This window comes from Typopeltis vanoorti, chromosome 20, assembly GCF_054136105.1.
Source record: "Typopeltis vanoorti isolate ZY-2024b chromosome 20, IOZ_Tvanoo_1.0, whole genome shotgun sequence".
Taxonomy (NCBI): Eukaryota; Metazoa; Arthropoda; class Arachnida; order Uropygi; family Thelyphonidae; genus Typopeltis; species Typopeltis vanoorti.
Window position 1 is genome coordinate 8145278 of NC_143568.1, and position 17822 is coordinate 8163099.

The 17822-nt window shown below is 35.6% G+C and overlaps 1 protein-coding gene across 7 annotated transcripts in view; it reads right to left on the reverse strand.

The window, feature by feature from the left end:
• Window positions 1-17822, reverse strand: part of axo (axotactin) — a 927649-nt gene that overhangs the window by 478618 nt on the left and 431209 nt on the right. For all 7 annotated transcript variants that reach the window (XM_090410025.1, XM_090410024.1, XM_090410023.1 and 4 more), the window contains one exon: window positions 9346-9519. In XM_090410025.1, the coding sequence (XP_090266151.1) occupies window positions 9346-9519 (174 nt within the window). The remainder of the gene's footprint in view (window positions 1-9345; window positions 9520-17822) is intronic.

Here is a 17822-nt window from a genome sequence, read left to right on the forward strand (position 1 = left end):
CTATGCTTTCTCCACTTGGAGAAAGTGATTGTGTAGTCTTGACCTGTGAGATGGCAAGATATGCAGAATTTTCTATTAAGGGACATATGTGGAATTACAAAGCAGGTGATTATGACAAGCTGAGGAGAGAGCTTTCAGCAGAGCAGTTTGGAGGGGAGATGTTGTTGGTCCATTGGGAGGTGGTCAAGCAGTGTTTGAAGAAAGCAGTATCTGAATGTATACCAGTCAGAATGATAAATCAGGTAGGATTTATCATTCTTAGAATAGTTTCATTAAGCAAGAGTTGCACAAAGAAAAGGTTGTAGCGAGATTATAAAGAAAAGATGATCAGCATGCCCAAGAGCAGTATAAGGTACAGGCACGAAGGGTGATTGGTATGGTAAAGAAGGCCAAAGCTAATTATGAGAGAATGCCAGCTGATGAGGCCTAAAGAAACCCTAAGGAGTTCCTTCATTATGTGGCAAGAAATAAGAAAGAATGACTATGGAAGGATGACTTTAAAAAGTGTTGATGGTAGGGAGGTAACAGAACCAAACCAAATAGTTGAATTACTGAGTGAGGATTTTGTAAAGATGCACCATCTAGGTTGTGACTGCGGCAGATATGACATTCACTAATAGGAGAATAAAGATTGAAGAAAGAGGTGCTTAAAATATTGCAGAACCTCAATGTGAACATAGTCATGGGATTAGATGGCATATCAGCCTGCATATTACAAGAATGTGCAAGGGAACTGTCATCTCTGACCAAACTGTTTAATTTAAGCCTCAGTACTGGGAAGGTGCCAATGGAGTAGAAAGAGGTCAAAATAGTCCTAATGCATAAAGGAGGTTCCAAAGACATAAGTAGCAAATTATAAGCCAGTCAGCATGAATGGTGGTTAAGGTATTGGAGAAACTGGTGAAAGGCAGAATTCAAGACTGTGGGAAAAAGGAATATGATACTCTATAAGGGACAACATGGTTTTGTGAAAGTTAGGTCTTGCCTTAGTAAGTTGCTTACTTTTTATAATTAAGTGACAGTGGAGTTGAATAAGAGAAATAACTACTCAGGGATATTGCTGGACTTTGCAAAAACATTTGATAAGATTCCACATAGAACTCTATTACATAAATTAGAACAAATGGGAACGGATATGAATCTGGTGATTTGGATTAGAGGTTGGCCGGAAGACAGATATCAAAGAGTTTATATAGGAGTTGAGTCTAGGAGAAGGCAATTGACCAGTGGTGTACCACAGGGGTCAGTACTTGCACCACTGCTGTTTAATTTGTATATCAATGTTATAGGTAATGATATGACAGGAAATATTCAGCTGTTTGCTTATGATGCTAAACTGGGAAGAGAAATGGTAAATGATGTTGATACAGAGATCTTGCCGAAGACTTAAAGAGACTAGCAGTATCAGCAAAGGTAAATGGCTACCAGTTTAACGTGACCGAGTGTAAGATTATGTACTTTGGGAAGAGATCAGAAGGTGTTTACTATATTGATGAAATTGAACTACAGGAAACTGATGAGAACAGGGATTTGGGTGTGATTGCAGACAGGGAATTGAAGTTTAGAGGGCATATTGCTAAGGTAACCAAAGCAGCACATCAGATTACGTGGTTGTTAAAGAACATGCAAACACGTAGGGACAGAGATCATCGTTTCTCTATATTAGGCTTTACGGAGACCACATCTGGACTCCCAGATTCCATGGGAATGAAGAAGCTGTGAAGAGAATCCAGAGGTGAGTGACAAAGATTATGACAGGTCTATGGAATGCTTCCTAAGAGAATAGATTGACATTCTGTAGATTTCAACAAAGTAGCTGATAGGTGAAAGAGACGAGTCAAGTTAGAAGCATTTAAGTTATTAAATGGGTTTCACAGGATTGACACCTGAAGACTTTTTCAGTATATGACAAGAAGCAAGAAAGAACAAAGGATCACCAGTGGAAGTTGTATAAGAGTATGGTTAGCAAGGATGCTTGGAGGGTGGTGAATGGGTGAAATTGGTTACTAGATGTTGTTGTGGACATTTCATCAGTGAATGAGTTTAAGAGGAATATGATATGTATTGTGTGAGTGATGACTAGTATGGGAATAATGGATATCCCACGTTGAGCCTTTTGACTCCATGGAGATATCTGTATTATAATAATAATAATAATAATAAAAGTCAACGAACAAGATCAGTCAGTTGAGGAAATCAATGAGGGAGTGCAAAGGGAAATATGAATGACATGTTAGCTCAGTGAATGAAGTGCAAATAATTATTCTGGGGTAATGCAGGTATGGAGACATAGACAAGGAGTAAGGGACATATGGAAGGAAAATAAGGGAATTTATTTTATTTTAAGTGACTCCACCCACATAAATTTTTTTTTTATTAGACTTTATAGTATATTAGTGCCATGAATAAGCCTTTTTTTGTTCAGTTAACATATATATATATATTTGTATTTTATACTTTATTTATTTTTACATAGTTCCAAAACCCTACCACAAGCCCACAGTGTGAAACAAACCTACAGCCTGCATTTTTGAAAATTATGGAGACAACTACCGTGTTTGAATAAAAACTTTAGTTTAAAAAGAGCTTAAAAAGAAAGGAAACCTATTGAAAGGAAACCTGTTGGTTGGAGGGTGGATATGCTGACCACTTGGGCAAACCCAACATGCAATTTATTATTATCATTATCATTATTACATGAGACTTCCAAGGAGACCAAGGACTTATCATGGGAGGGCACTATACTCCACTATACACAACTCATCATCTCCCCTACTTAATCCTCTAACTACTACTACCCCAAAGACACTATGACCAACAACACACAATGCCTACTACCACCAACAGTATTTTTTGTCTGTAAATTGCATGTTCTCGTGGCTGATTTGCTTGTATGTGGGGTGAAAAACCCATGCTCTGTTGTTGTTATATGACATCCAGTTGTTTTCAACTCTTGGTGATCTTGCGAACAAAGGCTCTCCAACCCAGTAGGCCTCTTGTCCTTTCTTTCAGTAATTGTAAGTTCAAGTTGGTAAGTTCTTTCATGTTGTCAATCCAACTATTTTGTGGTCTTTCTCTTCTCATTCCCTCAATCTTCCCCAACATAACAGCCTTTTCCAATGATTCATCAGCTGACATAACATGTCCAAAGTACATCAATTTCTGTTTAGCAATCATCGTCTCCAAGAAGCATTCTGTTTTTATATTCTCAAAAACTTCTTACTGATCATTCTTGCAGTCCATGGGATTCTTAAGTCTCCTCCACACCCATAATTAAAATGAATCAACTTACTTTCTGTCTTTCTTCTTATTAATCCAGCTTTCACATCCATACATCACTATTGGAAATACCCTTGCTTTGACAATTCTAACTTTCGTGCCTTACTCATACCTCTATCTTTCATAATTTTTGTAAGGTTTAACATTGCTTTTTTTCTCCATGACTATCCTTCTTTAAATTTCATCTTCATATTTATCATCATTTCTGATTCTGGAGCATAGTAAATCATAACTTTCAACAATTTCTATTTTATCTCCCTCTATTATAAATTCATTTAAATTGCCAGCAATCATTACTTTTGTTTTGCTGATGTTTATATCAAGTCCAGCTTTGTTACTTTCTGTCTTAACCAATAGAATCAACCTCTCCAGATCTTCTTTAATTTCTGCTATGAGACTTGTATCATCTGCATATCATAAATTATTTATTTTTGAGCCACCAACAACACAACTACACAACAACAGCCAGATTACCATAACAAAAGCAGACAAAGGAAATGCAACCGTGGTGATGGACACAACTGAATATGAAAACAAAATGCACACACTATTACAAGATCAGTCAACATACAAAATTATAGATCGCAATCCCACCAACACACAAAAGAATAAGGCACGAAAATTATTGAAAAAAGTCACTTCCTGGCCCAAAAACACAGTTAACAAACTTAAACCCTTCCATGTTAAAACACCGAGGATCTATGGAGCACCAAAAATTCACAAACAAGGCACACCCCTACGCCCAATTGTGGACAGTATAAATAGTCCCACATACAAACTGGCTAGACATTTAGCTAAGCTACTAGCCACTCTCACAAACAATTCTCCCTCCTTTGTCAAAACACCTTTTTCAGCACACCTAAAAAGCATCTTACAACACCTTACCCTAAAAAGCTCAGACTTAATAGTAAGCTTTGACATCACTTCACTATTCACAAATGTACCACTAATAGAAACCCTCAATCTACTGAAGTCACACTTCCCCAATGATATATTTGAACTATTCAAATTCACAATACATGCAGGATATTTCACATGGAAAGGGAAAATATACAAACAAATTGATGGGACAGCCATTGGCTCCCCCCCTTCCCCCCCAGCCAACTTTTACATAGAACACCTGGAAAAACAAGCAATCAATACAGCCACTCTCAAACCAACACTTTGGCTACGCTATGTTGATGATGTGCTTGCCATTTGGCCACATGGCCCTGAGACATTGAAAACATTCTTAGCACATCTAAATAGCCAACATCCAAAAATCCACTTTACTATGGAACTGGAAACCAACAACTCTCTGCACTTCCTGGATACACTCATCACATGTCTCCCAGATGGTTCCTTATCATTTTCAGTTTTTAGAAAACCCACACATACAGGCAGATACTTACACAAACAATCACACCATCATCCTTCACAACAATATGGCATATTAAAAATGTTAACCCATAGAGCGAGAGCAATCTGTTCCAATGACAAGGCTCTTACTGCTGAACTGACTCACTTACACCACACCTTCTTGGCCAACGGCTACAATCCACATAAAATAAACAAAATACTAAACACTCTTAAGAAACCCCTCCCACCATCCACAACAGAGAACTACAACAAAACAGTCACCATCCCTTACATTAAAGGCACATCCGAAAAGATCTCAAGAATTCTCAATAAACATAAACTACGCACTACATTCAGACCATGTAGCAAATTAGCCACCCTCATCCGCTAACCCAAGGACAGCATTCCTCCTTTATCACATCCAGGAGTCTAGCAAGTACCCTGCTCATGCAATCAAGCCTACTACGGTCAAACAGGAAGAACTGTGAACATCCGCATCAGCGAACATAAAAGATACGTCTGGAATTATCATTATGGGAAGTCGGGCCTAGCAGACCATGCTCTGGATACCCCTGCACACAGGATCAACTGGAAAAACACAAAAGTACTACACAGAAACCCGTATAAATCAGAGAGATTGTTCTTAGAGGCGACAGAAGCCCTAAAACACACTCCAAATCTCAACAAATATGGCTGTATTAACTTGCCGAAGATCTGGGAAACAGTCATATTAAGAAAAAATTAGCACTTTTCTAGGACTCTAGTAATATATGATAGCTTTTTTTTTTTTTTTTTTCTCCAGATAGAGATCGCCAAAATCAGGACTCTAGTCTTTGTGTTGCTGCTACAATTTTGTTTAAGTACATCATGTTGTTTTAGTCTCGCCTATTGTGACAAACAGTGTTTTTGTGCTCTGAAGATGCTGGTTATAACACCAGCGAAATATCAGCATCAAGTTAATAAATTAATTATTTACTTAGTTTCTGTGTTCTATTATACCGTTAAAATAATAAACAACAGGTAACACAGAGGATTGCTACAATTATGAGAAGGACACTGACCTGCAGAGATAAAATGGTTATTAATCCATTGTATAAATCTCTGATCAGACCACACTTGGACTATTGTTCTCAGATTTGGTCCCCAGGATTTGAAGGGGATAAATTAACTGTGGAAAGGATACAAAGACGGATGACAAAGATGGTTTCAGGACTGTACAATGTTAGTTATGAGGATCGGCTGAGGGAATGTGGACTGCAGAGTTTGGTGGATAGAAGGAGAGGTGATATGATTGAGACTTTTAAACTGTTGAGAGGTGGTTACAGGGTTGACACTGGGGAGTTCTTTCGCTTGGTTGAACAGCGGGAAGGAGTGATGACAAGAGGCCATCTCTGGAAGTTACGAAAGGAAACAGTGAGCAAGAGGGTAAGGAGTGGTTTCTTTGCGTGGAGGGTAGTTGAGCCGTGGAATGCATTGCCTGATGGAGTGGTGAGAGTGAGAATGGTCAATGAGTTTAAGGAGTGGTATGATAGACTTTGTGTTTCTTAGGGGGGGGGGACCTCCCCTCGATGAGTCTTGACAGACTTTATGTTCTTAGGAAGGACCTCCCACGAAAAGTCTTTTGACTCCATGGAGGCCTGAATAATAATAATAATAAATCAACCATTCCTATAATATATTCACTATAAATATTAAAAAGATAGGGTGACAGTATAGATCCCTGCCACACCCCTTTTTAAACTTTTTTCCCTTTTTTTCTCCAAACTGTTTTTACTGAAGCTTCTTGGTTGTAATACAGCTCTTATCAAAAGAATAAGATGTTCAGGTATTCCCATCGCTCTCACTGAAATCCACAGTCTGTTGTGATCCATGCAATCAAAGCAAGCTTTCTTATAATCAATAAAACAGATTAATACTTCCTTCTGAAATTCTCTTGTTATTTCCATAATCCATCTCATGTTTGTTATTTGGACTCTAGTTCCTCTTCCTCTCCTAAAGCCTGCCTGTTCTTGTGGCATTTCTATATTCACATATGGCTCCAACCTTTGTTAGATTACGTTCAGCATAATTTTACTTGCATGTGAAATTAAAGCAATGGTTTTATAATTTTCACAATCTCTGGGATTTGATTTTTTGGAATTCGGGTGAATACTGATGTTTTCCAATCTCTAGGCCAGTATATTTTCTTCCAAACGCGTTGACAAATTTCAGTCAATATATTCACTACTTCATCCCCAGCTGCTCTCAATAATTCCACTGACACACCATCATCAGCTTCAGCAGCCTTTCCTTTTGGCAACTGTTCCATTGTTGATATCACTTCACTTTTCATTATCATGTGTTTCTCAACAAATTCTCTCCTTTCAAATTCTCCTTCAATATTATTATCTTTCTTGTACAAATCCACTACTTACTCTTTCCATCTTTTTTTCACTGCTTCTTCTTCTTCTATCAGATATTTTCCCAAATTACTTTTTACAACTCCTAATCTAGGGATAAACTGCCCTGTAATATCATTTATTTAACTAAACAAATCTCTTGTTCTACCCATAATATTGCTTTCTTCAATTTCCTTCAACCTGAGCTTACAGGAGAAAAAAACTCTGCTACCTCCATATGAGATCAGCTAACTCACCTTTAACTGAAAAAGCTCATATAAAAACTCCTCTCATCATGATGAGAATTGAACTGTGGTCTTTTCCAATCAAAAGGTGCAATGTTCCATTGTTCTTCCAACTGCACTATGGAGGTGCTTATTACTACTATTATTATGAAGCACTTATTATTACTATAATATAATTATCATGGGCTTTCTAATTCCATTATCGCACTTCTGTGTCTATAGCAAGTTCTACTAACACTACTTCACAAATGCAACTCCGTTACTCTTCCCCATGGTTATTCTTATCTAATACCCTACCCATAATTTTCTTCAGATTCAAATGCTCTCCTTGCATTCATTGCCATCCCATTTCTTTACTGTCTGCTCACACACTCACACATTCACAAATGCTTCCAGTATACATCCTTCTTGTACAGTGTTGCCACCAAGACTCTCCCCCTTCGTTTTCCTGTCTGCATTGCAGTTCTCTCATTCTTCTCACTCATACTACATATTACTCCAATTACAAGTACTTTGTCAGTCTATTCTATTCTACAGACCTGTTCTTGCATAATATCTTTTACCTTCCTCAGATTTCCTGTTCACCACTGTCATTACTCTTGCTTTCAGCCACATTCTCTCCAGATACTTTTCAGCTTCTAAGAGATTATAATTTATACATCTACTAAGAGATAAATAGCTGAAACAGCATGTGATGAGAACCACGGATTTGAAAATTGATCTGGAGATAGCATCAGTGGATTTTTCCAAAACCAAGGTATTCACTTTGTCTCCAACTGTAGAGAGAGAGAGACTGATGATGAATTATTAACGAGGAAAGTGGCTAAATGTGTAATAAGGGCATATGGGAAACTACAGTACCAGTTTTCTAGTGCCGTGGCATAAGAAACTGCAAGGAAAGGATGTTAACAACACATAGGAAATGATCAAGTGACGTTTGATAAAAGTAATATCAGATTGCATACCCAGGATCAGGAGGCTTAGGTGGCAGTTAAATGGAAGAAAAGCTTCATCAAGCAGGAGCAGAAAAAGAAAAAATAAATGTGTGGAGAAAAAATAAAGAAAAATGTGTTCAGTAAGTGCATGAGTAAGTACAAGGGCAAGAAAGGTAACCAGAATGATAAAAAAAAAAAAAAAATAGCATAATCTAATCTAATTGATTATTAGAGGAACTCTGCCAAGCAGGCCAAAGGCAATCCCAGAATTCATTTGGCAGAGTAAGAGGAAGAACAATTATGGAAGAAAATTTAATGACCTATAGATGAAAGAGAGAAGTAGAAGAAATAGTTGAATTATAAAGTTATCCTTTTACATGGAGGTAGAAATGAACATCACCAAAGTCAAATCTAAGAAAATGAACATTTATGAAGTCAATCTGGAAGTATTTAGGAGGTTGGCTTTTATCTGCAGGTAATCTATTTCTTTTTATTTGATTTTTCATGGCTGCTGTTTTAAGATGAGCTGAATGCAGGAGAGACATGGAAAATTTAACTTGACTCATTTGCAAATTGTGGCTTGAACAGTATCCCTTATACACTACTACCACTTGAATTCCCTCCAGGAACCTGGCAGAATAATAACAGCAAGATTGTTTTCTAGACTGCCCTAGAAGTTCCCTAAGTGCTATCATTAGGTTTGGTTCAATATACTATACAGTAGCCATTCTGCCAAATAATATTTTCAAGCTGTACATTTGAGTAGAAGAAATGCTGAGTCTACAATGTCTGACATAATTCTGAAAACATCACTCATTTCATGCTGGAAGAAATGGAGAGAAAAGTAACCAAACATGATTTTGATACATCAAAATCATGTTTGGTAGTTCCACACACTTAACATTGAAAGTCATCTACCACCCAGGCATGCTTAGTATTACACTGAAGTTTAGTGTGTTAGGGCTGTGAGCACCACACCTTCACCAGTGCCTTTATTAGTTCACTCCTAGATGGTTTCCTCCAGTCTGATGGTCTAACAAGTGTTGACTGGAAATATATAGAGGGTCATTAATTTGTCTAATAACAGTAATGCAATAAAAGTGATGAAAATTCAATAATTTTCAATCAACTTTAATATTGTAAGAAATAAAATTTAATAAAAATACTTACCGCTCATTAACAAAACTCTGAAATACCCATGTTCTGCATGAACACCTGCCTGGTGAATAAGCACAGCTCTAGTGTTTGATGTACGAAAACTGAAAGCCAAATCACCACTTCTCCAACCAGGAACTTCCAAATAAGAATAGGGTGTCCTGAAGGTGATCACATATTGTTGGGTATCTGAGTTAAAACATTACAATTCCAAGTAAATTTCCATTTCTGTATTATTACATGTACTGATAACAAATATTGACCACACTGTTGAGATGTAATAGAACATAAGACAGCAACAAGATCCTTAAATTAATACCTAAAAAATTACAAATGCAATAAATCCAAAAACTAACTTCTACACATATGAGCAAAGCAAAGCTCTAAAAGATGAAATTAATAATTAATAAAATATTAATTTTAAAATGGGCCTCAATGGAATCCTGGTGTTCCATTGAGGCAAAATGATGATTGCACTGATTGTGTTGTTCTACTTATAAGTTTTCAAAATATTAGTTCAATTTACTCAATACTTCCACAGGAAAATCTTCAGCTTATATTAAAAACACTTCAGACTTTAAAAACAATAAGTTTGATCTTTATTTGAGGCTTTCTGATGTTAGGTCAATTTGGATATTGTGTTGTTATTCCAAGTTTATTTTGTCAGATACCACTGAATTACTGCAAAGATTTCCATCTGTTATTGTCAAACTTTTTGACTTTGTTATTCACTTCGAATATTCACCTTTCAAAACAAACTATACCAACAGATTAAAGGGACAGCAATGGTCCTCTTTCTCCAACTTTTGCAACTGTTTTATGGAACACTTTGAAAGATATCTCCTTGGCAATATTTCACCAAGACACATTGGTAAAGATAAGTTGATGATATTTTTGCAATTCAGAATGGTTCTTCTTCTTCTGAATTATAACATTTTGTATTGAAAATAAATGCAGATCATCCCAGAATTTAATTAATTTTAGAAAAAAAAAAAAAATAGCCTTTTTGGATCTGCTGATTCTTTGTCAGCCTGATGGCAGCCTACAATTCTCAGTATTTTAGAAGATTCTCACAGGCCACTCTATTGTTGGGAGTTTTTCCACTTGGTTATACTATAAATTAAAGATACCAAGAAATTATATACTTGGTTTAATTTATAAGGAAACACTCTATATTAAAGCAGATTCACACCATCAACCTAGTCAAAAAGTTGGGACTATCAAGACCTTAATACATTGTGTTTATGTTCTTTGTTCTTCAAATGAACTTCTACAAAAAAAAAATGCAAATTATAGGTCAACGTTCTGGTCAAACAGTTTCATTGAAGTTTCATCTCAATAAAGCATTCAGCAGCTATAGAATCCTCCACTCCATTGTGAATGGAATTTCTGAATGTATTGCAAAAATTTTAAGACCTCTCAACATTTCTGTGGCCTTTTGTCCTGTAAGAGAAATCTTCACATTTTTCTCATCTCCTAAGGACAAGCTTTCTCCACTTAGTTTTCTGGGAATTTACCATATGCCTCGTTTCTATGGCTTATCTTATTATAGACAATTCAATATGGAAGATCTGCTTTTATCTGCCATGAAGAATAGAAGTCTTATATCAAGTATTTTTTTTTTTTTTTTTTTTAAATAACGAAACCTGTGGTGTGTTCATAATTAGAAGAAACACACGTATAAACCACAGTGAAAATTATTTAATTGTAAATATTTCATCCTAAGTATCTTAGGACATCATCAGTACAGTATTTAAACAAAATTAGGAATAACATACAGTTAGGGCGCATGATTACAATAGAATCTCATGAAAACGTGCATAATGTGCTAAAGTAGTACAAAAAAAAAAACAAAAAAAAAACGTTAATTATTTAACACAGTTTTGTATGATAATTTCCCATACTTTAGGAATAGTAAGAACGTCGTTGCGGTTTAGGTTTGGTCTGTGTAGTAGGGCTTCAGAACTTTCTTTGTATAAACGTTCATGTTTAAATAAAGATCTATGTAAAAGTTTAGCCTTTTCCCAATGGATCCTATGGTTTGGATTTTCAATTCCGTGATGAGAGAGGCCAGATTTCTGCGGTTTAAGAAGACGAATGTGGTCTTGATGTTCCGAGATGCGTTTCTGAACAGACCTACCTGTCTGTCCAAAGAAAGATAATTTGCATGAGCATGGAATCTCATAAACACCAGGTAACATCAAGGGTGAGAATTTGTCCTTAGGAGAAGGTAATAAGTTGTAAATTTGGTTGATAGGTTTGTAAGTAGTGGCAAAATTATATTTCCTCATAATTTTAGAAAGACGTTCTGAGATGCCTTTAACGTAAGGTATGGGAATCCTATGCACTTCTTCCTGTCTGGTTTGATGTATGCAGAAGTGACTGATGATTTTTTGAGTTGTTTTGGGATTATATCCATTTAGGATGGCTGTATTTTTGATAACTTCTAATTCCTGGTTTAAAAATTCTTCAGAGGAGCAGAATTTGTGTGCTCTGGAAACTAGTGATTTAATAATGCCAGATTTCTGAGATGGATGATGAGCAGAAGAATTGTGAATATAGCGACCTGAGAATGTAGGCTTGCGAAAGACGGAAGTGGCGATGGAACCGTCTTCTTTTCTTTTGATGTGTAAATCCAAAAAAGAGATACCCTGTGGAGATTCTTTTTCTAACGTAAAGTTGATGCGATGATGAAGAAGGTTAATTTTATCTAGAAACAGTTGTAATTCAGGTTCGGGATGATTCCATACTGCAAATACGTCATCGACATATCTTAGATATTATTTCCCTATAACGTAACAAAAATTTAATCATTGCTCTAGTAATGAGCTGATAAAGGAAATACCACTGTGGTTCTTGATACCAATTCATATGACCGAAAAATTAATTTACTTCTTCGAGATCGTAATACTTTTGGAATAAGATTATGGAATAAGATTTTGGAATAAGATTAATTTTGAATAAGATTATCACTTCTGCACTTTTTTAAAAAAGTGCAGACGTGATAATCTTATTCCAACCTTTGCAAAACTGAAAGAAACCATCAAATCTCCAGGAGCCCATAAAATCTATCAAAAAGCAAGTCATTCCTTACTACTCAATCAGTTACGAGTGTCTAAGCATGAACTAGCAACAAACAATTTAAATATTACAGAACTAGAAACAGATTTGTCAAATACGTTAAATCAAGAATTGCTACAATTTATTATAACTGTCTCAAAGAATTCGGGAAAAAAAGCTTTTGATAAAAGCAATAGTGCTCTACATATTAAATACCTTAATCTATTAAATCGATCAAAAAAGATCACTAACAAATTACCAACGGAAAAATGGGTAGTCAATTTATCTAACCGTCAACTAACAAAAGATGAATCAAATGTTCTAGCAAGAGGCCATAAATTTGCGATTTCACCAAAGTGTTTCCCATATTTAGACTTTATACATAATATAGAAAGAAACATCAAGCATCTCTCCAGTATTGAAGCCAACAAACTTCGTTTCGAAGTAGCTAAAGTGATCTACAATGCCAAACCTTCAGAATTAAATATCCCACTGTCGGAATTGAAAGCTATTATTTCCTTAAAACGTAACAAAAATTTAATCATTCCTAGAGCTGATAAAGGAAATACTACTGTGGTTCTTGATACCAACTCATACGACCGAAAAATTAATTTACTTCTTCGAGATCGTAATACTTACTCCAAATTGGATTTTGATTCTACGAATCGTCAACTCAGAAAATTAAATAAGCTACTTAATGAAACTTCCTCCTTAGATGAAGAAACAATCAAAAAACTTAAGACATACCATGCAGGACCTCTTAGAATTTATGGCTTACCTAAGCTACACAAAACTAATGTTCCACTTAGACCTGTCGTAGACTGTATCGGCTGTCCAACGTACAAGTTATCAAGATTCTTATCTAACCTTCTCCGCCCTCACATAGGCCACTCAGTCTCTTCAATCAAAAATTCTACTGAGTTTCACACAAAAATTAAAGACATTCAACTATCAAAAACTGACTTGTTAATCAGCTTCGACATTGTCTCCCTCTTCACTAACATTCCCCATAAAGAAACAATAGAATTACTAACTCAAAAATTTCCGTCTGATATAGTTGAATTGTTCAAGTTTGTTATTGCATCAGGTTACTTCACCTGGAAAGGTCAAATTTACAAGCAAGAGGAAGGAACAGCAATGGGATCTCCTTTATCACCAAACCTAGCAAATTTGTTTCTAGAACACCTTGAGGAAAAAATATTCACTTTTGAACCCAAACCAAAAATTTGGCTAAGATATGTCGATGACGTATTTGCAGTATGGAATCATCTCGAACCTGAATTACAACTGTTTCTAGATAAAATTAACCTTCTTCATCATCGCATCAACTTTACGTTAGAAAAAGAATCTCCACAGGGTATCTCTTTTTTGGATTTACACATCAAAAGAAAAGAAGACGGTTCCATCGCCACTTCCGTCTTTTGCAAGCCTACATTCTCAGGTCACTACATTCACAATTCTTCTGCTCATCATCCATCTCAGAAATCTGGCATTATTAAATCACTAGTTTCCAGAGCACACAAATTCTGCTCCTCTGAAGAATCTTTAAACCAGGAATTAGAAGTTATCAAAAATACAGCCATCCTAAATGGATATAATCCCAAAACAACTCAAAAATCATCACTCACTTCTGCATACATCAAACCAGACAGGAAGAAGTGCATAGGATTCCCATACCTTACGTTAAAGGCATCTCAGAACGTCTTTCTAAAATTTTGAAGAAATACAATTTTGCCACTACTTACAAACCTATCAACCAAATTTACAACTTATTACCTTCTCCTAAGGACAAATTCTCACCATTGATGTTACCTGGTGTTTATGAGATTCCATGCTCATGCAAATTACCTTACTTTGGACAGACAGGTAGGTCTGTTCAGAAATGCATCTCGGAACATCAAGACCACATTCGTCTTCTTAAACCGCAGAAATCTGGCCTCTCTCAACACGGAATTGAAAATCCAAACCATAGGATCCATTGGGAAAAGGCTAAACTTTTACATAGATCTTTATTTAAACATGAACGTTTATACAAAGAAAGTTCTGAAGCCCTACTACACAGACCAAACCTAAACCGCAACGACGTTCTTACTATTCCTAGAGTATGGGAAATTATCATACAAAACTGTGTTAAATAATTAACGTTTTTTTTTGTTTTTTTTTTTGTACTACTTTAGCACGTTATGCACGTTTTCATGAGATTCTATTGTAATCATGCGCCCTAACTGTATGTTATTCCTAATTTTGTTTAAATACTGTACTGATGATGTCCTAAGATACTTAGGATGAAATATTTACAATTAAATAATTTTCACTGTGGTTTATACGTGTGTTTCTTCTAATTATATCAAGTACCATGAGCCTGAACGATCGGTGTTTACTAAACATGCCATCACAGAGTACTCTGGAATAAGAATAAAATCCTACATAACAATAAGTTTCTTATGGAATGTCTTTAGAAGGAAACTAAATTAATAATAACGTAAACTTTATTGTGTCATGTCATGCTGTCATAGTAGCCTGAACACACCCTTGAGTATGCATATTAGGAAATTGATTATGATGAAGATATAAATGAAACATTTAAAGGTAGAAGTGGAAAAAAAAAAAATTAAAATTTTGGGTAAGAGACAGGAAGAGAATTAGAACTGTGGGAAGAAACAAAATATATAATAATAGGAAAAGCAAAGAATAATTTCATAAAATCAACATGAAAGAATGATAGCAAATGGCTGTCAGAAGAAACTATTCAAATTATTATTATTATTATTATTATTATTATTATTATTATTATTATTCAGACCTCCATGGAGTCAAAAGACTCATCGCGGGAGGTCCTTCCTGAGAAACACAAAGTCTATCAAGACTCATTGTGGGAGGTCCCTCCTAGGAAACACAAAGGCTATCATACCACTCCTTAAACTCATTGACCGTTCTCACTCTCACCACTCTATCAGGCAATGCATTCATGGTTCAACCACCCTCCATGCAAAGAAACAACTCCTCACCCTCTTGCTCACAGTTTCCTTTCGTAACTTCCAGGGATGGTCCATTGTCATCACTCCTTCCCTCTGTTCAACCAAGTGAAAGAACTTCCCAGTATCAACAGTTTAAAAGTCTCAATCATATCACCTCTCCTTCTATCCACCAAACTCTGCAGTCCACATTTCCTCAGCCGATCCTCATAACTAACATTGTACGGTCCTGAAAACATCTTTGTCACCCGTCTTTGTACCCTTACCACAGTTAATTTATCCCCTTCAAATCCTGGGGACTAAATCTGAGAACAATAGTCTAAGTGTGGTCTGATCAGGGTCTTATACAACGGAATGATAACACTTTTATCTCTGCAGGTCAGCGTCCTTCTCAGTATTGCAGCAATTGTCTGGGTTATCTTCACCACCTTTGCAATATGTCCCCTGAATTTCAGGTTTCTATCATCAACCCCAGATTTCTTGTCTCCCCTACTTCCTCCACTATAGCTCCTCCCATAGAGTATGCAGCGTCCCATCGATGTGTCCCAAACCTCAAGACCTTGCATTTTGCTGCATTAAACCGACACCCCCATTCATTAGAGTCATCCATGTGTTTCACTTAGTACTGTACTGTACTTGAGTGTGTTGTTACAAAAGTTATTTGTAACCCCTGAAGATATCTCATTGACTGAGACAAAATATTGGAAACATTAAAATTAGTTTTAATCCTCTCCCAGTGCTGAAAATATTCCATTAAACCTCCATCATGATGTCCGAAGTACATCAACTTCTGTTTAACGATCATTACCTCCAAAGAGCATTCTGTCTTTATACTCTCTAAAACATTCTTATTGGTAATTCTCATGGGAATCTTAATAGTCTTCTTGATGCCTACAATTCAAATGAATCAATTTGCTTTCTATCTATTTTCTTAATAATCCAGCTTTCACATTTATACATCGCTGCTGGGATCACCATTACTTTGATGATTCTAACTGTTGTTGCCTTACTCATACCTCTATCTTTCATAATTTTTGTAAGGTTTAACATTACTTTTTTTCCCATGACTATCCATTTAATTTCATCTTCACATTTACCATCATTTCTGATTCTGGAGACCACTAAATTATAACTTTCAACAATTTCTGTTTTATCTCCCTATATTATAAATTCATTTAAATTGCCAGAAGCCATCACTTTTGTTTTGCTGTTTAAATTAAGCCTGGCTTTGTAACTTTCTGTCTTAACCAATAGAATCAACTGCTCCAGATCTTTAATTTCTGCTATGAGGGTTGTATTATCTGCATATTATAAATTATTTATTTTTCTGCACCAATCTTAATTCCAGCTGGGTCTTTGTCTAATTTAGCCATTTCCATAATATATTCACTATAAATATTAAAAAGATACGGTGACAGTGTACAACTTGAATGTGTTGAATCACATTCAGCATAATTTTACTTGCATTTGAAATTAAAGTGATGGTTCTATAATTTTCACAATCTTTGGGATTTCATTTTTTTGGAATTGGACTGAATACTGATGTTTTTCAATCTCTAAGCCAGTATATTTTCTTTCAAACCTCTTGACAAATTTCAGTCAATATATTCAAATATTTTTCCAAATTACTTGTTACAACTCCTAATCTAGGGATAAACTTCCCTACAACGTCATTTATCTTTCTAAAAAAGGTATCTTGTTCTACCAATAATACTGCTTTCTTCGATTTCCTTGTATCTTTTGTTTAGATGTTTTTCCTAGCCTGTCTCTGGAAATCTGCACTCAGGTGCCTAACCCTTTCTTAGTTTTTCTAAGGTTTCAATTTTTTTCTTTCCTCTACTATTTGAATATCTTATTCTGACAGCCCTTCACAATCTTACTTTTTTGTTGCTTTGCTTAGTCTTTTTTGCTGCTTCTTACTGTACATTTTGTTCCTTTCCACTGTACTAATTCTCTTTCTATCCACTCTAAATTTTAATTTCTTTCCAACTTCCACTTTAAATGCCTTATTTATATGATTTAAATCAAATCTGATACTGTCCTTTAACTTCAGTTATCAATAATTCATGATCTGTCTCATAGTCCTAACCAGGTAGTGTTTTTACTGCTTGGATTGCACGTCTCCACCTTCTGCTGGCAACATAATTTATCTGATTTCTGTATTCACCATTAGGTATAGTAAATGATACAATCTTTTTTTATGTTGTTGAAAGCAGTGTTTGCAATAAAGCAAGTGTTCTTGACACAAAACTCCAACATCCTTAAGTTTAATACAATGATATTTATTAAGATTAGGTTGGTTTTTTATATCTGCTGCTGATTCTAAAAATAGTGTTTCAAATTTTATACTTGTTATGGTGAAGCAAAGTAATTTTCTTCCATTTGATTCTGTGCAAGGTATCCAAGTCATGATCAGGTAGATCTGATGAATCAATACCTCAACTGAATCAATCAATA